This window comes from Bos grunniens, chromosome 6 (genome assembly GCF_055505025.1).
Source record: "Bos grunniens cultivar Pamir isolate PY7600 chromosome 6, Bosgru_T2T1.0, whole genome shotgun sequence".
Classification (NCBI taxonomy): Eukaryota; Metazoa; Chordata; class Mammalia; order Artiodactyla; family Bovidae; genus Bos; species Bos grunniens.
Genome location: NC_141170.1, coordinates 3,866,215 through 3,890,006, shown reverse-complemented (window position 1 = coordinate 3,890,006; position 23,792 = coordinate 3,866,215). Strand labels below are relative to the sequence as shown.

Genomic DNA, 23,792 nt, shown 5'->3' with positions numbered 1-23,792 from the left:
GTGACTGCACCCATGAAATTAAGACGCTTGCTCCTTGGAAGAAAAGCTATGACCAACCTAGACAGCATATTAAAAAGCAGAGCCATTACTTTGCCAACAAAGGTCCATCTAGTCAAAGCTATGGTTTTTCCAGTGGTCATGTATGGATGTGAGAGTTGAACTATAAAGAAAGCTGAGCGCTGAAGAACTGTTGCTTTTGAACTGTGGTGTTGGAGAAGACTGAGAGTCCCTTGAAGTGCAAAGAGATCCAACTAGTCCATCCTAAAGGAAATCAGTCCTGAATATTCATTGGAAGAACTGATGCTAAAGCTGAAACTCCAATACTTTGGCCACTTGATGCAAAGAACTGACTCATTTGAAAAGACTCTAATGCTGGGAAAGATTGAAGGTGGGAGGAGAAGGGGGTCTCAGAGGATGAGATGGTTGGATGGCATCACTGACTCGATGGACGTGAGTTTGAGTAAGCTCTGGGAATTGGTGATGGACAGGGAAGCCTGGTGTGCTGCAGTCCACGGTTTGCAAAGAGTCAGACATGACTGAGTGATGGAACTGAACTGGACTGAGGGTGGCATGGGAGCTGAGCATGCCCCCTGGCCCTGAGACGGGGATGACCATGGCTCCTGGCCTTGAGCGGGGGTGACGTCCCCCCTTAGAGTCTCCCAAGGTTCTCTGGATGTGTCCATCTGTCTGCTCTCTCCGTCTCACCAGCCAGCTTGCCATCCCCACAGGGCAGGGCAGTGTCTGTCCTACTCACCAGGGGATGAAGTGACTAGCACACAGTAGATATGCAATAAACCTGTGTGGTGGGAATGGACTTGAATACAGAAATTTCAATTCGCAGTCCTAGTGTGAAGCTTACAGCATAAAGAACTGAACAAAAGAAAAGAGTTAAATGAAAGAGTGAATGAATGAATGAACTGATGTCCCCAGTCCCTGGCAAGTGGCCATTGGAGGAATTGGATTGCATTCCTGTAGGCTGAGGCATTCCTGATGCTCCACAGCTGGACTTTGCTCTGAGCAGGCCCCTCCGTCCCTGTCCAGAGAGGAGAGGGGAGGGGGGCCCTGTCCTTGGGCCTTTGAACCTGTGCCTCCGTCTACCTGGAACAGTGCTAGCTCCTGGGGTTGTCATATTAAGTACCATACTGCCTTTAGACAATGGAAACTGTTATCCACAGTCTGGAGACTGGAAGCCTGGGTTCTGGGTGTTGCAAGTGTTGGGTCCTCCTGGAGGATCTAGGGGAAATCTGTTCCTTGCCTCTCTCTCTGAGCTCCTGGGGGTGGCTGGCAGTCCTTGGTGTCTGTAGCTGGCACGGAGCACCCTCTCTTCCTTCCTTCCCATCTCAGCCCAGTGTCTGAGGGGCCTTCCCTGCCACGCTCTGAGACAGCACTCTACTGCTCCTTCTGTCCCCCACCCTGTTTATGCTTCTTCCCAGTCCCTGTCTCCTTTGACAGAGCTGTGTTTTTGCTTTTTTATCAGCCACCTCCCCGGGCCCTGATAGAATATAGATTCCAAGCTGCAGGGCCTGGGTCCCACTCTCCCTGCTGAGGGCTCACACCAGCAGGCACCCTTGAGTGAGCAGGTGTGAACAGGCTGCTGTGGCCACAGATGGGGGAAGGGAGGCAGCTGGGCTGGGGTGTCTGGATGGAGGGAAGGGTAGACAGCCAAGTGTCTGGAAGGCAGAGCCTTTCACAGGTCTTAGAAGTGGCTTGTTGGGGGTGGGAGGGAGAGGGAAGGGGATCAAGAAGCTGGAGGTTGCCAGGCAGGAGCTTCTGAGCACAGCTGTTTGTTTCCCTGGGGGTTCTGGAATTTCCTGGGTCTTTAAATCGATTCCTCCCATAATGGGCCTCCAGCTTCCTCCTTCCCAAGGAAAATCAGTTCTCCAAGGTGTTGAGAGTAAGTGCTTCCCTAATGATACCTGGGGAGGGGAGTGGGTAGAGAGTCAGAGGATCCTGTTGAGGGAAGGAGACTGGGGAGAGGGCAGCCCCTGCTGGAGTTTCCGGGAGTCAGGGGGCACAGGGGCTGCTTTCTGTCCTAGCCTGGGGAAGGACCTTGTAACCTTAGGCCTTTGGAGACAAGGGGCCACTGAGCACCAGGGCCATAAACATGACCCATCTTTCTGGAGCCTCAGGGAAAGGGCAGGCTTAGGGAAGAGGCAGGGAGGAGATACATCCCTGTAGAAAGATAAGGATGTACTATGATGGGATGGAGCTACAGCACTGCAGGTGGGGTGGGGCACTTACCCTGGGCAGCTCCAGGCCTCCCCCTGGACCCCGGCCACACTGGGGGAGCCTGAGACTCACAGCCCGACCCAGCCCTTCGATGAGTCCAGAGAGGGCAAAGGGCTGCCCTGGCTACCTGCAGCCCAGGCCCCACACAGGCCCCGTCAATAGCTGGGATCGGCCACCCTCAGCCCTGGAGCTCAGCTCCATCCAAACCTGTCTCAGTGGTGATCAGATGGACAGATCCAAGGGGCGGCAGCCCAGCGGGCCTCAGCAGTCCCCAGCAGCCCTGGGCGCCCGCTCCTGTCATTGTCCCCACCTCGGGGTGAGCTTCCTGACCGGTTAGAAGACTGGATACTCTAGGAGAAACTGAGGCCTCTGGGACTCCACATGTCGGTTTTGGGGGGTGGGGTGGAAAGTGCCACCTGGGTTGGACTGTGCCTCTGGCTCTGTGGTCACTGCACGTTTTAACCGGCTGGTTCCAAGGAGCGCTGGGCCCAGGGTCCCTGAGCTGAGCTCAGCTGAGGATGCTGAGTTTTGACATAGGATTAATTCCGCGTCCAGATGTGCTGGCTGCTGTGAAATCGCCCCTGATGGGTGTATCTCTTCCGCTGCTGTGGCTGCTCTGGGCAGAGGTTAGAGCTCGGAGGTTCCTTCCTGCAGCCCTTGCCTCACAGACAGGAACATGGGCCCCTGGACAGGAGGGACTGGCCCCCAGGCCCTGCTGAGTAGAGCAGGTGCTGACGCCCACGAGCTGGCTCGAAGACAGGGGTCTGATTCCCAGGGGCCCTGGGGGCACACGTGGTCAGGGAGGAGGGTGCAGCTCCCTGGAGGAACTCACGGCCCGGAAAGGGAAAAGGACGAGCAGACAGGACTCAGGGTGGCAGGGACCTTCCGTAGAACAAACAGAACGCCAGCTGTTTGGGCGGGCTAGTATGCACGTCCTGAGTCGGCCACCTGTTAGCTGAGTGATTTCGGGCAGGAACAGATCCCCTCTGGCCCTCTGCAAGATGGACATAGGGACATAATCTGTCAGGGTTTTCTGAGGAGTCAAAATAACGTGGCCAGGACCTGCGAGACCCTTCCTAACGAGAGTGATGCAGCTATGGTAGAACTCGCACAGACCGTGGACAGGGTGGGACACTGTGGAATGCCTGGGGCAGGTGGCTCGCTGGAAGACAGAGCTGGGCGAGTCCTGGGTGTCCCCAGAGACCCCTGGCACACAGCCTGTGCCGGACACCATCAGTACACACAGGCGTGGCGGGGACCCATTGCTGACAGTTGTCATCCTGTCCCCCACAGGTCGTCGGACTTCGGGACATCCTACACCAAGCTCACCCTCCAGCCTGGCGTCACCACTGTCATCGACAACTTCTACATCTGCCCGACCAACAAGAGGAAGGTAGGTGCCGCGCCCGCCACCTCTCTGGGCATGGCAGGCGGCGGGGGCTGGTGCCACCTTGCTCCTCTGGGGCCCTGAAGGCAGGTGAGGTGTCCACCTCCCAGCTCTCTCTGTCTCCCTTCGCTCTTCCGCCTGCGTTCATTTGGACGAAGGGGTTAAAACAGCGGCTGGGCCTGGGGGCAGGGAAGGTTGTCCTGATGTCTGTGTCTGCTCCTGCCTGGGCCAGCCTCCATCCAGGCAGAGTGGGGGTTGGGGGGTGTAGTGGCTGCTCTAGAGAAAGAGTCTTCTGGTCTGGAGTCCTGGCAAAGCAGCGAAAAACTGTCTGATCTCCTGCCTTTTGTTGTCGTTGTTGATTTGGTTTTTCATCTGAACTTTACTTTCTGTTTTCTTGGTCTGAGAGAGTCTCCTGACTCTGCTCTCTGCCTAGGTGCGGGTCAGGGAACTCGGCCATTTCCAGGTACTGGCACTCATGCTAAGTTCTAAGAGAACTTGGGCTTTTGCAAAGCCAGGGTTGCCTCCTGGCCCCCTGGGGACCCCAGAATGAGTCAGAGGAAGCAGTGCGGGTGTGCCCCAGCTGTTCTGCATGCTTGACTCCCTCCAGAGAAACAGATCCGTGTCACAGAGAGGGGCCTGGACGGGCCAGGCACCTCCTGGGGAATGCAGTGTAACCGCGCACTGGGGATTAGAACACAGAGCCTGACACTTGCTCGCATGAGGGCGGCCCATGGCACGGACAGATGCTCTGATGGTGACTTTTATGGACAGCGCAGAGCAGCGTAAAGCCTGGGAAGGCCTGTGTAGGCTGAGGACATCCCAGGAAGGGAGTCATAGATGCCAGAGGGCTCCATGCAGAGAGCACTGGAGGGTGTGATGGCTAAACTCGTGGTGGGTTACTGAGCCCAGAGGAGTCGGTGTGTGCATGCACTTGGCAAGTTCTGCAGGGACCAAGGCCCCTTTGCAGGGTTTTACGGAACATGAGAACTGGTGTGCGTGGCCATTTGCTGGGGGATGTCCAGGTCATCTTGGTGGCACATTTTAATGTGATGTCAGCTTTCTGCAGGTCGTCCCCCCTCCCCTTTCCTTGACTTTTACTGCTGTAAAGGTTTCTTGATGGACAGAACTGGAATGCGGAGGTGGGGAGGGCTGCTAGGGGGAGGGGGCATGTCCATGGGGACACTGGCACCTGGAGGGGACTCGGGACTGAAGAGAGAAAGGCAGGGGGTTGCTTTCACCAGTGCCTGAGTCTCCCTAGACCCTGTCTGGGGTCCTCACATGCATGGTCTCACTCTGTTCCTGGAAAGGAGGGGTTAATATCCCATTTTCCAGGACAGAAAACTGAGGCCTAGGAAGGTGAGGCTACCACCCGATCATCACACAGCCAGTGGTGGGAGACCTGGTTTGACCCCAGCCTCACCCGGCTCCAAAGCTGGGAGTTTCCTTTGTGGAGAAATGACAGTGAGTGGGAGGGAGTGACCCCCACCCACTACCACCACCACACTCACAGCATCCACAGCTCAGCCTCACCTGACCCCGAGCGGTCTTCATCCTGTGTCCAACTCCAGCCCAGCTCGGAAAGAAGACAGCTGGAATCGAACCCTCATTCTGCTGTGAGCAGCTCGCCTTTCCTGAGGGCTGCCCCTGCCCTCTGAGCCGCAGGGCTCTCTTGGGGGGTGGTCAGCGAGGGATACGCCCAGGCAGCACCCCAGCGTGTGGAGCGAGGAGGCCCTTCATCGGCCACGAGAGCGGAGTGCTGGGACGGGCAAGGTCAGACACCCTGCCTCCTGCCTGCTGTCTTCTTTCTTCCTGGGGTCACTGATTCGGAGGTGAGGCCAAGGAGGGCTCCTGGGGGCTGGTGCTGACCCACGCCAGAGAGCCCCGTCCACCTTTAGACTCTAGGCAACAGTGGACACAGAAGGTCACGCCACTCATCCCCTTTGCATCCCCAAAGTTCCGTCTGTCTGGCCAGCCTGGCCCTGAAGCCATCCCCAAGCTGCTGTTCATGGTCCCTGTGAGAGGAGACCCCACTGTGCCTCGCCAGCTGGGGTGTGACCGTGGCTCCAGGGCTGGCCCCAAAGGTGATGTCCACCTTTGGAAACGAGACAGGCAGAGGCAACTGTGCAGGCATGCAGCAGGGTGTCTCCGAGGCTGGGAGATCAGGGGAGGCTTCGTGTAGAGCCAGGCCTACAGCAGGAAGGACAGACAGACCCTGGCCCTGCGAGCAGCAGCCGCCAGGGCAAAGGCGGTGGGGTGGGCGTTAATGAGATGATGGGCAGGAACTCAGCAAGGGGGCTTCAGATAGGGCATCCGAGCAGGCCAAGGGCACCCGGAGTGAGGCGTCCATGCTGACCCCCTGGGGGCTCGGGCAGATGGAGGGTGGGGGGAGGGCTCCAACTGGGGCACAAAGCAGAGTCTCTTCTGCAGACAACATCTGGACAGGTGCAGGCAGGGAGAAGTCTGCATCTTTAGAGAAAAGGAGAACACTCATCAGTGATGCCCTTGAGAGGGTATTTGAGAATTTAGCCTGGAAATACGGCTGGGGGTAGACCTGTGCCCTGCGCAAGCACTCGGCTGATGTTGAAGGAACGAATGAATGAGTGAGTGAGCGTCACAAGCAGCAGCTGGTCCTGCTGAACGGATGCCATTGCCTCGTGGTCTTTTCTGATCCCCGGATTCCCCCTACACCTGGGAGAGCAGGTGTGGAGGGCCCGTGGTATGCTGGGCGACAGCCCCCAGCCACCCGGAAGGGGCCTGTGTGTGTGAGGCCTGGGGCTCCTTCCTGGGGTTGCCTGGGGCCCCCTGAATTTGAGGGGGTCCAGGGAGCAGCACCTAGACTGGGGACCTCTGTCCTCATTCCAGCTCTGACATGACCCCCCAGCCAGGGGACATCAGGGAGGTCCCCAGGTGTCTCGTCTCTTAATGGGGTGATGATCAAGGGAAGACGCGCCAAGCGAGTGCAGAAAGCACCTCGCTTATTTCACTGCCCCTCGCGGTGCACACTGGCGGACAGCTCCCGGAGGTGTCCCCTCCCCAGCATCTGCCACCGGTGATGTTGCTGTGTGTGTTAAGTGCACAGCCTTAGCGCTCAGCTCATTCTCAAGAAATCGGGAAGCAGAAAACCGCAGTCGCTGTTACAGAAAAGGCTGATGTGAGACCATGTCAGATGAAGAGCCAGAAGCCACAGGGATCGCTGAGGGTGGGGGAGAGACGGGGGGCCACGTGCTGGTCTGCAAACTTCTGAAGGGTGGTCCTAGGGGTCGGGGAGCAGCCCAGGCACACTGCACACCGCCCTTAGAGCTCAGCCCATTCTCAGGAAACATGGGAGCAATGGGCTGGACTGGGGCTGGGGTGGGGCCCCATCAGGAAAAGCAGAAATGTCCTCTTGCCATTGCATTCATGCATTCGCTCTGTAGCTTCCCCGCTCCTCAGCCACGCCCTGGCGATCGTGCAGAGCACGCCAGGCCCTGGTCCAGAACTGGATGTCAATAGTCGTCATTTATTTGTGTGGATGTGGGGCATGACTTGGGGGTTTGCATCATCACCTGTACTGCTCAGATGAGAAAACAGAGACTCGCGGGAAGCTGGGCGAGCTGTCCAGGTCACCCAGCTGGTGGGGTAGCTCAGCTGTCACCAATGCAGTAAACATATTGTGTCTGTACTTGGCATTGAGCAAGGTTCGAATCCAGTTCTGCTGGATGCCAGAGCACGCTCTATCACACCCTCGAGCTCACCGGGCACCCTGCAGCAAAGTTCCCGGGAGCAGATAGGGGTCCCCATGTTGGTGCAAGCCCAGCCCAGCCCAGCCCAGCCCGCTTTGCTGGAGGTGGGGGTGTCAATAATGTGTGGTGGCTGGACCAGACCCCATCTGACCACAGCTGGGCTGACTGACTCTGGAAGATCCCATTTCTCCTTCAGGCGTCAGTTTCCCCTTCTGTAAGATGAGGAGGTTGCACTAGGGGTTCTCCAAAGCCCCTCCCAGCTCCAGCATTCTGGACTCTCCTGGGCTCCTCCCCGTGGAGGAGCAGCAGGTGGGGAGTGAGATCCCCGTGGGCAGAGCCCAGACTCTGCTCTGTCCACCGCGTGTGCTGGCTTCTCCTCCACAGGGGGCAAGTTCCACCAGGTCTCCATGCTCCATCTCAACACCAAGCCCCATCCATTCAGCAGATGTGGGTTGAGGTCCTACTATGCGCCAGGCGACAAGCTTGGTGCTGGAGAGTGAGAACCCTTGGTCCAATCATATAGATATCAGATTCAGATGAAGCACCTACTATGTGGTACAGATACCAGATGTAGTTTAAGTACCTGCTGCAGATATCAGATGCAGATTAAACACCTTGCTGGGCCCTGGGATACGGAGGCAAGCTGAACAGACAGTGCAAACCTTCTTGAAGCTTTGAGGCTCTGGTGGAGCCCTGGGAGACCGAACCTCTCTTGCTGCTGCATTTCTGTGGGAGGAATAAGAACAGGGCCCAAAGTGAGCCCTTCCAGTGCAAGAGGTTACCCCAGTGTGAGTCTGATCTGGGAAAAGATCGGGTCCTTTATTTGCAGGGGCGCCTGCGTGAGCGTGCGCGGAGGGGCTACCTCTGCAGTTACCGGCAATGGATAGGTTTTGCAGGAAGATGTGAATGCTATTAGGAGTCCATTTAGCAACAATTACAGACTAAGCAGCACTTTATAGCTCCTTAAGAGACCACTTTGCAAGCTGTCTTACAAAATGAATATCCTTTCATTTTTGTCTTGCCTGTAGTATAACCAGAGCTCCCGCCTTGATGCCCACGGGCACGACATTCTACCATTGTCATGGCATGACCTGAGACCCCGGGGGCCCTGAGGATCCCTCAGTGTTCCGGTATGCCTTCTGTGCTGTCTGAATTCCTGATTTAGCTTTGGACTAGCAGCGTGTTTCTGACTCAGCCTGGAGAACCCCTTGTCAGGGCGAGAGGGTGTGCAGTCACAGCCCAGGGGGAGCTGGCCGGGACATGGAATTGCTTTCAAGTGTCATGGTTTATATTAAAAATTCATGTGAATTTTCACTTTACTTCATGATGTATCAGCGCTGGTTTGAATGCTAAAATCACACACAGAGACACACACACTTTCAACAAAAAAATCCCTGTTAACCTGATGACCCAGGAGAAGGCTCTGGTTTTAAGCCTCAGGACCCCTGGTCCAGCCACCAGCAGGTGCCCTCCTGGGGCCGTGGCTCCTCCTTTGGGAAGCACGGGGCCAGGACAAGATCTCCATCAATTCATCTACTTGTTCATTCTGCTCACTCACCCGAGACGTCCTGAGAAACTGCCACGGGCCAGGCACTCAGGATGGAAATGAATCAGGCCACAAATCTCTCTCTCAAGAAACTTGATGTCGCAGAGTACAAACCATGGCTGGGAAGAGACTGGTCATCCTGAAGAACTGCATGAGTTCCGAAGGCCCCTGATGTAGCAGGCCTCCTATTAGGAGTTTTATGTAGGCTACCTCTGATCCCTGCAACCCCCTGTAAAGTAAGGGCTTGTACATCATCTCACAGGCGAAGGAACCAACAGGTCCAGGGTCTCCTCTAAGGCCACACGTGTAGGACAGGTAATAGGCACGCTCTGTCTCTCCATCTCCGCCTCTGTCTCTTGTTAACAGTTGTTTTGTGGCTTCGGTCATGTCCCACTCTTTGCGACCCCAAGACCGTAGACGGCCAGGCTTCTCTGCCCATGGGGTTTCCCAGGCAAGAATACTGGAGTGGGTTGCCAGGTCCTTCTCCAGCCTCTGTCTCTATCTCTCCTCAAATACTTGGGGTTTTGTCCCAAACCTGGTCTCCAACTCTGAGCCCCCTTGCTGATATAGAGACCCTTCCAGCTGCAGAGACCCCGCCCCATCCTGGAATGCACACCCCGCCCACTTACCTGGAGGCCCCGCCCCTCTAGCGCAGAGGCCCCGCCCCCTCCCTGCTGTGGAGGCTCCACACTTTTCTGGCATGAACCCTGCCCCCTTCTCACAGCTGAACTCCTGGCTCAGCTCCCTTGTCTTGCTTCTTCATTGTGGCCTCCACGGTACACGGTGGGGGTCTGCCCTCAGGAGGGAGCCGAGGTTAGCCCCGTCCCATGGCCTTGGCCGTTCGCAGACCCTCCTGCTGTCACTCAGAGGACTCCGAGGTGGGGCGCTCTCTGTCTGACCTGCCCACATTAAGAGCAGCAGACCCAAGGCATGCCTGCTGCACCCCCGCCCAGACCCCCACCTCCATGCCAGATGGTCAATCAGAGGTTGTTTGCTGGGAGCTTGGAAGCCCAGGTATGCTCCGGTGTTTTAAAGACTGTGCTAAGCATCAGGCCTTCGTTTTGTTCCTCCTCTCACTGAGATGGGTCGTGTGGCTGTTGTTTTGAAATCTTCTTCCGGAATGTTGACCAGCATCTCCCTGTTCCGCAGAAGCATCTGACCAGAAAGGGCTGAGGCACAGAGTTGGGGGGGACCCGGCTTGAGGGGTTTCGCTTGCCAGCATCTCCCCACCTGGCTCTCTGGGGTGTAATTGGGGGTCACAAGAAACTCAAGGGTAGCACAGTGCTGGCCCCTGTGGCAAGAATGCTGCGTCTGTGTTGGACAGCGCCAGGGGCTAGTGCCCCTCCACCAAGCCAGGCCAGTGCGTGGCCTGCGGGCACAGTGCCCGCGCCACGGGGACTGTGGGAGGACCAACAGCGTCACTCTGCATCTTTCTGACGGCGCTGTCAGGCCTGAGCCTGGACCCCTGCTCTGTCCTCCCATCAACCTGGGAGGACCTGCCATCTCCTTGTTGTCAGGAAACGGGCTTGAGATGCACACTGAGCTTCAGGCGGCAAGCTCAGGGGTGTCCGCGCCTGTCCTGGGCAGCTGCAGAGCTGGCCACACCCGTGTCTGCGGCCTGCCGCAGTGCAGGGACGTGGGCACCTCGGTGTGGCACCCTTGCGTGCAGTGCTTACACTCAGGCTGTCTCTCTGGACCTGCGCCAGGCCGGGGGGCTGCCACCTCCATGAGAAACCCCTCGGCAGCCACCAGGTGCTCCCTTGGAGTGAGTGTGCTCCACCAGTGGTTGGGGGGGCGGGGGGCTGCGGAGCTGGATGCCAGCGGCATCGGTTCTCTGGGGTGGGAGGTGGGCAGGTCTCCTGGAGATGCTTGCTGCCCAGGGAGTGTTCATGGTGCCCTGTGCTCCTGCTTACTTGCAAAGTGAGTCATGTCCAGAGAGCGCTCTCCAGGCAGAATGCCTGCAGGCCACCCGCTGGGGGACCAGGCCCCCCAGGACCATCTGAGTGGGCTGTTCTCAAGGGCGAGACTGGAGGAGTCCTCAGGATGAGATCAGATGCGCTGGCTTGCCTGTTTTTTAAGAAAGCTCTTTTGCTGTGGTGGGGAGACTGGAGTGGACTGAGGGAGAGCCACTCTCCACCCATCTACCTGCCTAGCCACCCACCCATCCATGCATTCATCCAGCCACCCACCCATCCATTTACCCACCCATCCATCCACCCATCTATCCATTCCCCACCCACCCATCCATCCATTCACTCATCCATCCATCCACTCACCCATCCGTCCACCCACCCTTCCAGCCACCCACCCATCCACCCACCCATCCATCCATCCACCCATCCATCCATCCATCCATCCACCCATCCATCCATCCATCCATCCACCCGTCCATTCACCCATCCATCTATCCATTCATTCAGGCACCCATCTGTCCATTCACCCACTCACCCATTCATCCACCCATCCATGCATTCATCCAGGCACCCATCCATCCACCCATCCATCCATGCATCCATCCAGGCACCCATCCATCCATTCCCCCACCCACCCATCCATTCCCCATCCATCCACCCACCCATCCACTCACTCATCCAGCCATCTGATGGGCATCTGTGTGGCTCCAACACTGGTGGGGTCCAGCTGAGTGATAAAGAGGCTGAACCTAGGTGGGCAGGTTCACAGGGAAAACAAGGACATAGTCAGGAGATGTGTTGTGTTTAGAAGATGCCCCAGCCTTCTGGTCAGTGGGTTAACAGGGACACGGGAGGGCCCTGGAGAGGTGGCAGGCCTTAGGGGGCATATGAAGAGCCAGGATGAGAAGGATGAATCCATCAGCCCATGGCATCCAGAGGTGATACGCAGGATGCCCTCAGGTTGGCCAGGCCGGAGTGGGAGGCAGTGATCAGGGCTCGTGGTACAGAATAGTCGCGTGTGCCCCCTGTGGTTCTGACTCTGGGGGGTATCTCTCAGGGGGCCCCCCTCAGCCTGGGCAGGCCTCCCAGCCCTCCTTCCTGTTCCAGAGTTCTCTGATCAGCCTCAGCTTACAAGATGAGGCCAGCGGGGTGGCGTATTCATCCCCACCCCCCTCGGCTCTCTGAGAACAAAGTCAAGGCTCCTGGAAACCCCCTGTGGTCCCCAGGCGTCACCCCCTGCCGCAGCTTGATGCCACACCCCAGAGGTCAGTTACCAGGAGTAGGAGCCCCTGCCTGGTGGGAAAACAAGCCAGCTTTTAGGGCCTGCAGAGCAGGGGGAAGTAGACCTGGAGGTAAACAGGCCTTGGCTTCCACTCAGCGATGGTCTCCATTTCCCTGGAGCATCAGGCATCCCGTCCCATCCAGGAGAAAAATAGCTCAATTGGGCCTGACGGTGCACTGAGCTTCCATCTCAGACATGGAGTGAAGCCCTCAAATCTTCAGCTAATGTGTGGAAAATGATGCCCTCCTGAAACCAGTAGATTATTGCCAGAAGAGAAGAGAGAAAAGGAAAAAAGCCTTCTCAGAAAACATGCCTCCTGGGCTCTGGCCTCTGGAGCTAATAAACAGAGAAGGAAAGGGAACCTGGATTTATTCTCTCTCCTGCAGGTGATGCAGCGTCTAAGACCCCAAAAGCCACAGCCACAGCTCAACTCGAGTGTATCAAAAAGGCCACCTGGGTGCATCTTGGCGGCTGGCCACCTGTGTGTCAGGGACTCCATCTGGGTTCGCAGGTTCCAGGGACCTCCTGATGCACACCTGCGGTGCTCTGCTCAATGCTCCCCACGCTCACGTGTCTGTCCTTCCAGGCTGGTGGAGTGAGGGGGAGAAAGGCTGGGCTGGGAGCCACGGTGGCTCACCCAAGGGCACAGCAGCATCCCCAAAGCAGTGATTGTGGCCACTGTTAGAGATGAGAAAACAGGGGCCCACAGGCGAGGTGATGGGGTGCTGAGCAGGGTCTGGACGCGTCTCTCGGGGGCCCACACTGCATGAGTCGACTCTTTCACTGCTGCAGGCCCCGGGAGGCCCTGCTGTTTGCTGGGCCTGCCAGTCTTCCTTGATAAATTAAAGCCTTCGGGTGGCTCTGCCTTCAGGGCAAACCAGGGTGCGCACCTTTGGCTGGCCCAGAACCAGCGTTGCCACATCTCAGAGCCCCTGGGAGGCAGCTGATCACCATCCCGTGGAGCTCAGACGCCTTGAGAGTCTTGGCCTCCAGGTCGGCCAACAGGGAGTGGACGCTCAATCCAGTGCCTGCCTCCCCCTTGGCCCTGCTGTTTCTCCCCCATCTCGGATGCCGGAAAGAGGGGGCATTGCTCAGCTGCACCTCCAGCCTGCCCAGAGGGAGCCCTGGAATGAGAAAGCTCCTTTCTCTTTGTGGGTGGTGTAGACACCCCCCCCTCACCAGCCCATTGTGGTCCTGCATCTCTGTATTGAATGTGGCCTCTATTGCGGTGACAGAAGCCCTGGCTGGCTCAAGACGCAGGACATGATGGACAGTGCTGTCCTTTGGGTGGGAGAGGAGGCGATGGTTTATTTCTCTCGTGCCCCAGGGCTGCCGAGGGGACCCGCACACACCGCATGGCACTGAAGGTCAGGTGCTGTGTCCTGTGTCTGGTGGAGGAGGAGATGCTGCCCCCAGGCTGAGGGCACTGGCATGAGCCTTCTGAAGAGCACAGACCCCATCCTAGCTCCCCTTGGTGCCCCAATCAGCTTCCCCATTAAGAATCAGCGCTTAAGAAAACTGCTTCTGATCAGCTGTTGGCCGCAGCCTGAATTTCGTCTCTCTCCTCTTCAAAGACAAATGCTCAGAAAAGAGACACAGGAGAAGAGTTTGTCCTTGTGGGGTGTGGGCTCTTAGGAAGCTTGATGGGCCATAGCCTGGTAAAAGTGGCTTAAAATTGAATGTGATTTCTGGGGGAGGGAAATCCAATCCCAACAAGGAGGCCCTTGATAAACAAGAGCATCAGCTTCTGCTATCTTTTATTTATTCATTTATTTAGCACCGGTACTGGGTCCCCACCTCCCCAAACCACTGCTGTGGCTCCACCCCAAGGCTACAAGATCGGCTCCTGCTGTAACGCGTCAGCTCGGGCACATAAGCAGAACCCCGAGAGTGGTTGTTAGCACTGCCATCTTCCTTATCCTCTACACCCTGCCCATCGAGGACGCTCGTGAGTGCCCTGGGCCTCTCTCCACCTCCTCTGCCACCCCTGCCCGAGCTACCCTTCCTCTTGCCTGGTTCACCCCAGCGGCTGCCTCATAACTCCAGTCCCCTCTGACCTGTGTCCCTCAGCTTCCTGAGCTCAGCTCTGCTGGGGCACCTGACCTATCGTTCTGCGTGTGAAACCCAGGCTGTCTGCCTCCCAGCCTCATCTCATGCCCAGAGGCTCCTGCCTGCTGACCAACTGGCCATCAGAAGGGGCACTCCCTTCCAACTCAGGCCCTTCCCCATGTTCCTCTTGCTCAGCACACATGTTCCTGAGTCCCACCTCTCCTAAAGTGGTTAGGACAGACGGCACCTCTCCATCCCCTTTCTAGGGTCAAAACATGACCCCCAAAGATGTTCAAGCCCTAATCCTCTGGACCTGTGAATACCTTACCTCTCACGGCCAAGAGGACTGTGCAGAGGTGATTAAGCTAAGAATTGAGGTTGGGAGATTATCCTGGATAATCCCTGTTGTCACACTAATCCTTATAAGAGGAGGCAGGAGGATCAGAGGAGGAGAAGTAACAAGGGAAGCAGATGGTCATAGAGTGGGAGGACTGGGGGTAGTCAGGAGAGAAGGGAGCCAGGAGACTGGAAGATGTTATGCTGCTGGCTTTGAAGATGGGAGGGGCCGTGAGCCAAGGACCGCAGGCTCCTCTAGGAGCTGGGAAAGGCTGGGAGTGGGTTCTCCCCTGGAGCCTCCAGAAAGGAACCAGCCCTGCTCACACCTGGACTCAGACCTCCAGAACTGAAGACAATACACCTGTGTTATTTTAAGTCATGAGGCTGCAGTAATTGGCCACAGCAACCGCAGGGAACTCAGGCATTAGAGTTCCAGGGTCCTGGGGTCTCGAGGCCCCTGAGTTGGTGGGGACCAGGAACACCACTGTGTCTGTGCTTGTGGAGAGCCAATACCATGGGGTTCCATGGGGCCCCAGGGTGCTCCACGTCCTTTTAGTCTCATTGACATTGGGGTGAGGGTTCAAGGTCTTCTCAGAATGGAAGGAGCCTTGCAATGTGGGAACCGGACAGAGGACCGTGGGCAGGCATGTGTCTGTGGAGACGCTGGTGGTGATGATGGGCGTGGTGGTGCTGCCTCAGGCAGCGGGCATTTACAGCAGCCCTGGGGAGAGGAAGGTGAGGCCCCCTGACGTCCTGGCAGTGGAGACACAGGTGGTCCAGGCAGAACTGGGGCTTGGGAAACTTTCCTGAGCCCCTCTGAGCACGGCTGGTGAAGTGGGTGCTGTCATCAAGGGGCTTCTGCGAAGATTCACAAGGTGCTGTCTGGGGTGCTGGGCATGGGGTGTGGCACCGATCCCGTTGGCAACCCCAGGAGCAGTTTTGGTGACACTGACTGTTATCCACTGAAGCCACACAGGGGCTGAGCCACAGGTGTCCACGGACAGGTGAGCAGCCGGCAGCTCAGAGAGATGGAGTGGTTCTTCAGGGTCAGGGTAGTGAGGAGGCATGGCACGGCTGGACCCCCACCCGGGCAGGGGTTCTTACTGTGTCCCCCTGCTCCTGGCTCTGTAGGGGGGCCAGCAGGGGGGAGCCAGGGCACGTGCTTTGTAGGCATGTCTTCGGTACCTGCCTGTCACCCAGCTTTGGCAGTTGTGTTCTGTGATTTACAGGCATGCCCTTCCTCCACTTATATACAAATACTCCGGTTTCCAGAATCCGGCAAGTCATGTGGCTTATCCAAGAGGTGTGGCTGAGAAATCGTTAGACACAGGGGAAGATTTCAACCAAAGGAATGAAGTGTCTCCTGTACTTTCAGGGATTAGATTAGCAGGGAGAATGGGACAAGCCGCTTCACCTCCCTCTGAACTAGACGTGAGTTAGGACATCACCCCCTACCTACATCACTCCCTGGAAGTCTTTATGGGAAGGACTTGGGGCCACATTCGTGCGGCAGGAAGGAGGCCTGACCGGTCCGTGGTGTCAGGCTTGGGTGCCAGAGTGATGGAGTGGCAGCTCCCATGTCGCAGGGCAGCTGTTTCTATATGACCCTTGAGGGGCCTTCCATTTCTAGTGTTTTCTGTTCTACTTGTCTTCCTTTGACAAATCAGCCACCAAATAAATACCTGCCCTCCCCCCCTCCCCCCATGCTGTATTAGTCAGGACTAATTTGATTCCAAGTAATATGAAGTCTTTCAGGATTTGAAATAGCTCAACTGGAATTCCATCACCTCCACTAGCTTTGTTCGTAGTGATGCTTTCTAAGGCCCACTTGACTTCACATTCCAGGATGTCTGGCTCTAGGTCAGTGATCACACCATCGTGATTATCTGGGTCGTGAAGATCTTTTTTGTACAGTTCTTCTGTGTATTCTTGCCACCTCTTCTTAATATCTTCTGCTTCTGTTAGGTCCATACCATTTCTGTCCTTTAACGAGCCCATCTTTGCATGAAATGTTCCCTTGGTATCTCTAATTTTCTTGAAGAGATCTCTAGTCTTTCCCATTCTGTTGTTTTCCTCTATTTCTTTGCATTGATTGCTGAAGAAGGATTTCTTATCTCTTCTTGCTATTCTTTGGAATTCTGCATTCAGATGCTTATATCTTTCCTTTTCTCCTTTGCTTTTCACTTCTCTTCTTTTCACAGCTATTTGTAAGGCCTCCCCAGACAGGCATTTTGCTTTTTTGCATTTCTTTTCCATGGGGATGGTCTTGATCCCTGTCTCCTGTACAATGTCATGAACCTCAGCCCATAGTTCATCAGGCACTCTATCAGATCTAGTCCCTTAAATCTATTACTCACTTCCACTGTATAATCATAAGGGATTTGATTTAGGTCATACCTGAATGGTCTAGTGGTTTTCCCTACTTTCTTCAATTTCAGTCTGAATTTGGCAATAAGGAGTTCATGATCTGAGCCACAGTCAGCTCCTGGTCTTGTTTTTGCTGACTGTATAGAGCTTCTCCATCTTTGGCTGCAAAGAGTATAATCAATCTGATTTCAGTGTTGACCATCTGGTGATGTCCATGTGTAGAGTCTTCTCTTGTGTTGTTGGAAGAGGGTGTTTGCTATGACCAGTGTGTTCTCTTGGCAAAACTCTATTAGCCTTTGCCCTGCTTCATTCCGTATTCCAAGGCCAAATTTGCCTGTTACTCCAGATGTTTCTTGACTTCCTACTTTTGCATTCCAGTCCCCTATAATGAAAAGGACATCTTTTTTGGGTGTTAGTTCTAAAAGGTCTTGGAGGTCTTCATAGAACCATTCAACTTCAGCTTCTTCAGTGTTACTGGTTGGGGCATAGGCTTGGATTACTGTGATATTGAATGGTTTGCCTTGGAAACGAACAGAGATCATTCTGTCGTTTTTGAGATTGCATCCAAGTACTGCATTTTGGACTCTTTTGTTGACCATGATGGCTACTCCATTTCTTCTAAGGGATTCCTGCCCGCAGTAGTAGATATAATGGTCATCTGAGTTAAATTCACCCATTCCAGTCCATTTTAGTTTGCTGATTCCTAGAATGTTGCTGTTCACTCTTGCCATGTCTTGTTTGACCACTTCCAATTTGCCTTGATTCATGGACTTGACAGTCCAGGTTCCTATGCAATATTGCTCTTTACAGCATCGGACCTTGCTTCTATCACCAGTCACATCCACAAGTGGGTATTGTTTTTGCTTTGGCTCCATCCCTTCATTCTTTCCGGAGTTATTTCTCCACTGATCGCCAGTAGCATATTGGCCAGCTACCGACCTCGGGAGTTCCTCTTTCAGTATCCTATCATTTTGCCTTTTCATACTATTCATGGGGTTCTCAAGGCAAGAATACTGAAGTGGTTTGCCATTCCCTTCTCCAGTGGACCACATCAGACCTCTCCACCATGACCTGCCCATCTTGGGTGGCCCCACAGGGCATGGCTTAGTTTCATTGAGTTAGACAAGGCTGTGGTCCTAGTGTGATTAGATTGACTGGTTTTCTGTGATTATGGTTTCAGTGTGTCTGCCCTCTGATGCCTTCTTGCAACACCTACCGTCTTACTTGAGTTTCTCTTACCTTGGACGTGGAGTATCTCTTCACGGCTGCTCCAGCAAAGCGCAGCCGCTGCTCCTTACCTTGGACAAGGGGTATCTCTTCACTGCTGCCCCTCCTGATCTTGAACGTGGAGTAGCTCCTCTAGGCCCTCCTGCACCCACGCAGCCGCTGCTTCTTGGACAAAAAATAACAAAAAGCAAAGATTAAAAATCTAGAGTAGAGGTTCAGTTCAGTTCAGTGCTCAGTCGTGTCTGACTCTTTGCGACCCATGAATCGCAGCACGCCAGGCCTCCCTGTCCATCACCAACTCCCGGAGTTCACTCAAACTCACGTCCATTGAGTCAGTGATGCCATCCAGCCATCTTATCCCCTGTCGTCCCCTTCTCCTCCTGCCCCCAATCCCTCCCAGCATCAGAGTCTTTTCCAATGAGTCAACTCATCGCATAGAGGTTAGATTCTCAAAAATACAATAATAAAAAAAAAAATCACAAAAATTATAAAAAATATATGAAATTTGCTTTAAAACTAGGTTTTTTCTTTCAAGGTAACAGTAAGTTATAAAAATGAAAATTAAAGGAGCAATAAAGGACTTAAAAATTAAAAAATTTAAAAACGGAAAAAAATGTTAATAATAAAAATATATTAATCCTGAAAGATGATGCTGTGAAAGTGCTGCACTCAATATGCCAGCAAATTTGGAAAACTCAGCAGTGGCCACAGGACCAGAAAAGGTCAGTTTTCATTCCAATCCCAAAGAAAGGCAATGCCAAAGAATGCTCAAACTACCACACAATTGCACTCATTTCACATGCTCAAAATTCTCCAAGCCAGGCTTCAGCAATATGTGAACTGTGAACTTCCAGATGTTCAAGCTGGTTTTAGAAAAGGCAGAGGAACCAGAGATCAAATTGCCAACATCCGCTGGATCATCAAAAAAGCAAGAGAGTTCCGAAAAAACATCTATTTCTGCTTTATTGACTATGCCAGAGCCTTTGACTGTGTGGATCACAATAAACTGTGGAAAATTATTCAAGAGATGGGAATACCGGGCCACCTGACCTTCCTCTTGAGAAACCTATATGCAGGTCAGGAAGCAACAGTTAGAACTGGACATGGAACAACAGACTGGTTCCAAATAGAAAAAGGAGTACGTCAAGGCTGTATATTGTCACCCTGCTTATTTAACTTCTATGCAGAGTACATCATGAGAAGTGCTGGGCTGGAAGAAGCACAAGCTGGAATCAAGATTGCCCAGAGAAATATCAATAACCTCAGATATGCAGATGACACCACCCTTATGGCAGAAAGTGAAGAGGAACTAAAAAGCCTCTTGATCAAAGTTAAAGATGAGAGTGAAAAAGTTGGCTTAAAACTCAACATTCAGAAAATTAAGGTCATGCATCTGGTCCTATCACTTCATGGGAAATAGATGGGTAAACAGTGGAAACAGTGTCAGACTTTATTTTTCAGGGCTCCAAAATCACTGCAGATGGTGATTGCAGCTATGAAATTAAAAGACGTTTACTCCTTGGAAGGAAAGTTATGACCAACCTACATGGCATATTAAAAAGCAGAGACATTACTTTGTCAACAAAGGTCTGTCTAGTCAAGGCTATGGTTTTTCCAGTAGTCATGTATGGATGTGAGAGTTGGACTGTGAAGAAAGCTGAGCGTTGAAGAATTGATGCTTTTGAACTGTGGTGTTGGAGAAGACTCTTAAGAGTCCCTTGGACTGCAGGGAGATCCAACCAGTCCATTCTGAAGGAGATCAGCCCTGGGATTTCTTTGGAAGAAATGATGCTAAAGCTGAAACTCCAGTACTTTGGCCACCTCATGTGAAGAGTTGACTCATTGGAAAAGACCCTGATACTGGGAGGGATTGGGGGCAGGAGGAGAAGGGGACGACAGAGGATGAGATGGCTGGATGGCATCACTGACTTGATGGACGTGAGTTTGGGTGAACTCTGGGAGTTGGTGACGGACAGGGAGGTCTGGCGTGCTGCAATACGTGGGGTCACAAAGAGTCAGACACGACTGAGCGACTGAACTGAACTGAATATGAAGTCACTCAGACAGGAAGAGCAACACTTTGGCTTACGTAACTGTGAAGACCAAGGGTAGATCTTCCTTCAGGCACAGTTTGATCCAGGACCTTTAATAGTGACATTAGGACTCAGTGTCTGTCTCCCCACTTCTTAACTCTGCTCTCCTGGAGCCAAACTTCGGTCCTAGGCACCATTCGGCTGTTTGGCAGACAAATGATCTCTGGCCACCCCAGACACATATCATCTGTAGCACCATGATCTCAGAAGGAGCAAGGGTCCGTTTCCAAGTAGTTTCAGCACAGATCCCAGGGAAGACTCTCATTGGCTGGGCTGGGATCGTGTGACCTGTTCCTGAAGCAGTGGGTGTGGCCAGAGGGAGCTTGTGCTCTGATTGGCCAGGTCTGGTCATGTGTTCTCTGAGAGGCGGGGTCAGCCCACCCAGGATGGAATACAGTGAGGAAAAGATGAGTCTCCAGCCAGGTAAGTGAGGTTTTTTAAGAGTAGGTAGAAGCTAGAACAGTCTTGTGCCCGTGTCCACCAGAATTTACTGACATTGCTCCTGTTGAGTCACTTCTAACTATACTATTTAAAAAGTCATTCCTTTTTTGAGGATTTTTTCTTTCAAGCCTCAAACTCTCTCTTCCTGTCTCTTTAAACACAGCAGTAAGTACATATTTTTAGCTTGAAAGAAAGACCTCACAGCTAGACTTTTCAGCCAGCTTGCCATCCTGTGGAAGAGCCCTGCCTGCCGTGTTCCAGATGTGGACCCCAGTGGAGCTGGGGGGCTTTGGGTGAGGAGCTGGGGAGGATCCCCATGCCAGCAGGCCCTGAACCCAGGCCAGAACTGAGGGCATTGATAATCTACCTGTCACTGGTCCCCTCCCCTGCTCTCACTGCTGTGGGGTGAATTTTGGCAGCCACTGGCCTCTCAAGACCCTGTGTCCTCAGTGGGGCTCATTGTTCTCTGCACAGGAAGGGAAGACTGTGGTAAAGCTTGGGAAGGGCCCAGCACCCAGCCACGTGCATAGTAGGTGCTCAGTTAACGCCTGTTCCTTCCTACGCACACAGCCCACTGCCTGCACAGAGCTCATCGTCGGGGTGCGTCTCATCCATCTTCCCCAGATGGGCGAAGGCTCCTCCAGGCCCACACCATGTCTTACCCATCTTTGCCCCCAGGCCTGCCCAGGACAACCACGTCACAGGCCCCCGGGGACTGACTAGAATGTACACATCAGCTCCAGCACCAGGGGCACAGGGAAGCTGGCTATGAAAGGTGGGATGAGATGGACAGAGAGAGTGAGTTCCAGGGTTGGTTCGCAAAGTCTGGGGTGAGTTGAATGTAGCACCAACATGAATCTGCTGGTGAGCAGGGCTGGGGCATGGGGCTGGTGGTGGTGGGAGACAGCAACTCTTCCTCACAGTATGGGAGGCAGCCTGGGATGCCTGATTCAAAGTTGAGCTCTGTTAATTGCACTAACAGGTGTAGTGACTGCCAAGGACTCGGCCCCTCTTTCTGGCTACCCTATTCCTGAGGTTTTTGGGTCACCCCCTCGGTTGCTTTGAGCTGGCCATTTAAGAGATGGATAGAGCTGTAAAAAATGGGATTGAAATTCTCAAGGGGAAATACCTTTGATCTTGCTCATCTGCATCTCTCAGAACATCCCCCCCTTCCCACCCTGAGAAATGACTGCTTTTATAAATGGGATTTTGGGCCAGAGCTCTGTGAGGCCTGTCCCTCCATCCTGGTTTGGTGGGTACACAGACCCCCAAGTCTGGCTCAGAATTCAATACCAGGCACTGTTGAAAAGAATAAAGACCCTCTAGGCCCGGGCCAAGGTGAGTCTCAAAGCCCAGGAGAGCCAACAGAGTGGAAGTGGGCAGTCCTAACACAGGGTGAGTCGTATGTGCTGGGCCAGAGGGTGACGAGGGCCATGACCTGCAGAGAGGCACCAGGCAGAGGCCACGGCCCCACGCAGCAGCAAAGAGCCCACCCAAGGAGACAGCATGCCCCGGGCAGTGTCCTTGTCTCGGGTCATGGTCGGACTGGGTGGGCTTTGCCACCGTGAACTTGGTGTCAGGTGTGGATTCCCAGCTTCCTCCTGCAGATGTTGGCCGCCTCCTTGTGAACACAAGGGAGCCCGATAGCCAAGCTTCTCATCAGATGACTTTTATGTTATTTTTTAAAAATTGATCAGTGCTTCCTGGGCCAGGTCCCAGTTAGTGAAAGGAGACTGTGATTAGGTGTGTGAATAAATGGTAATACACAAATAATACCAGCCTGTAATTACTCGGGTATAGGAGAATCAGTACATGGGTAATTATACTCTGTAGCCGGCAGCCCTGCCTGCTCCGCCGTTCCTGGTGTTCTTAATGGCTGCGGGCGCTGTGGCGGCCTCACGCAGCCCATAAATAGATACCTAAGGACACGGCTGTGATAGGAATTCTAATTGTCATGTAATTAGACGCAATTAAATAGTTATTTGTCCCACATAAATCAGCCATTATGTGTCCTCCAAAGTCCTGCGATACTTTTAATAAAACGTGGTTGTTGGGAAAAGAAATACACGTTTTTCTCCCCTAGAGCGAGGGCCCACGTGAGTCCAGCAGTCATTTCTAAGGGTCTTCAGCAGCGTGTGTGATATTACTGGGGTTTCTGGCCTCTGAGTTGACCTGTCCTTTTTCTGGAGTCTGTGTGGAAGATGAAGATTCCAGGAAGGCGTCCTTGCTCCCCCAGGCACCGGCACTTTCACCAAGGCAAGGAGGGTGATCTTGTGCTAAAACCTGGGTGGTTGGGACTTCCCTGGTGGTTAAGATTCCATGCTTAGACACAAAGGGCGCAGGTTCGATTCCTGGTCAAGGAACTAAGATCCCACATCCCGCACTGTGTGGCCAAAAAGATCAAACCTGGTTGGGGTTTTAGTCAAATAAAAGTTATTTTATTTAATAAAAATAAAACCAGGGCAGGGGCATCTCTAGACCACGGCACTGATTTCCCAGACAAAGCAGCATCTGTCCCTGCCCCAGCTTTCTCAAGTTCTCACTAAACTGACTAGGAAGACGGAGCATAGATAAAGTGCCAGAGACAGAGAGTAAGCTAGGACCTGTGAGCTCCCACTCAGCAGCAAGTTCAGGAACCAGAGCAGTCCTGCCCACCAGCAAGTGGTTGGGAAATCCCTCATCAGAAGCCCTGCTGGGGGCGCATCTCGGCCAAGGCCACTCCGACCCCCCGAACCCCCGTGCTCACACAGCCTATAAGGCAGGAAGGGGTGTGGGGGCCATTGTGGGGCGTTGACTTCCTGCGGTGCGCAGTCCCTGTAGAGCGGCCACTGTGGATGGAAGCGGGACACTTAGGACAAAGGACCGTGATGAGATGCAGCTCCCAGAAAGGAGGAAGAAGTAGGATGGGCGTGAGGGTGTTGAGGAACACTTGTGAGATCCCAAAATTTCAATGACCGGCGAAGGGTGTTTCAGAGGCCTGAAAGAGCAGGGAAACCGACTCAGGGGGTTCTCACCAATGAGGAGGCTCGAGACAAAAGGGTCATAAGAAGGAAGAGGCTTTAAGAAAGAAAAGAAGGAAGATGCCAGACAGGGGAGGGGAGAGAGGGCCAGCCTGAGAGCCGCAAGTGTTTTCAAATAAAAATTCAGAGCGACAGGACCGGAAGCAGTGATCATAGATGAGGCTGGGGTGGGTGGAGAGG

General features: G+C 54.0%; 1 protein-coding gene across 3 annotated transcripts in view; it reads left to right on the top strand.

Moving 5' to 3' along the window:
• Positions 1 to 23,792, top strand: part of SORCS2 (sortilin related VPS10 domain containing receptor 2) — a 497,183-nt gene that overhangs the window by 301,950 nt on the left and 171,441 nt on the right. For all 3 annotated transcript variants that reach the window (XM_086407453.1, XM_086407451.1, XM_086407452.1), the window contains exon 3: positions 3,523 to 3,622. In XM_086407453.1, coding sequence (XP_086263579.1) covers positions 3,523 to 3,622 — 100 coding nt within the window. The remainder of the gene's footprint in view (positions 1 to 3,522; positions 3,623 to 23,792) is intronic.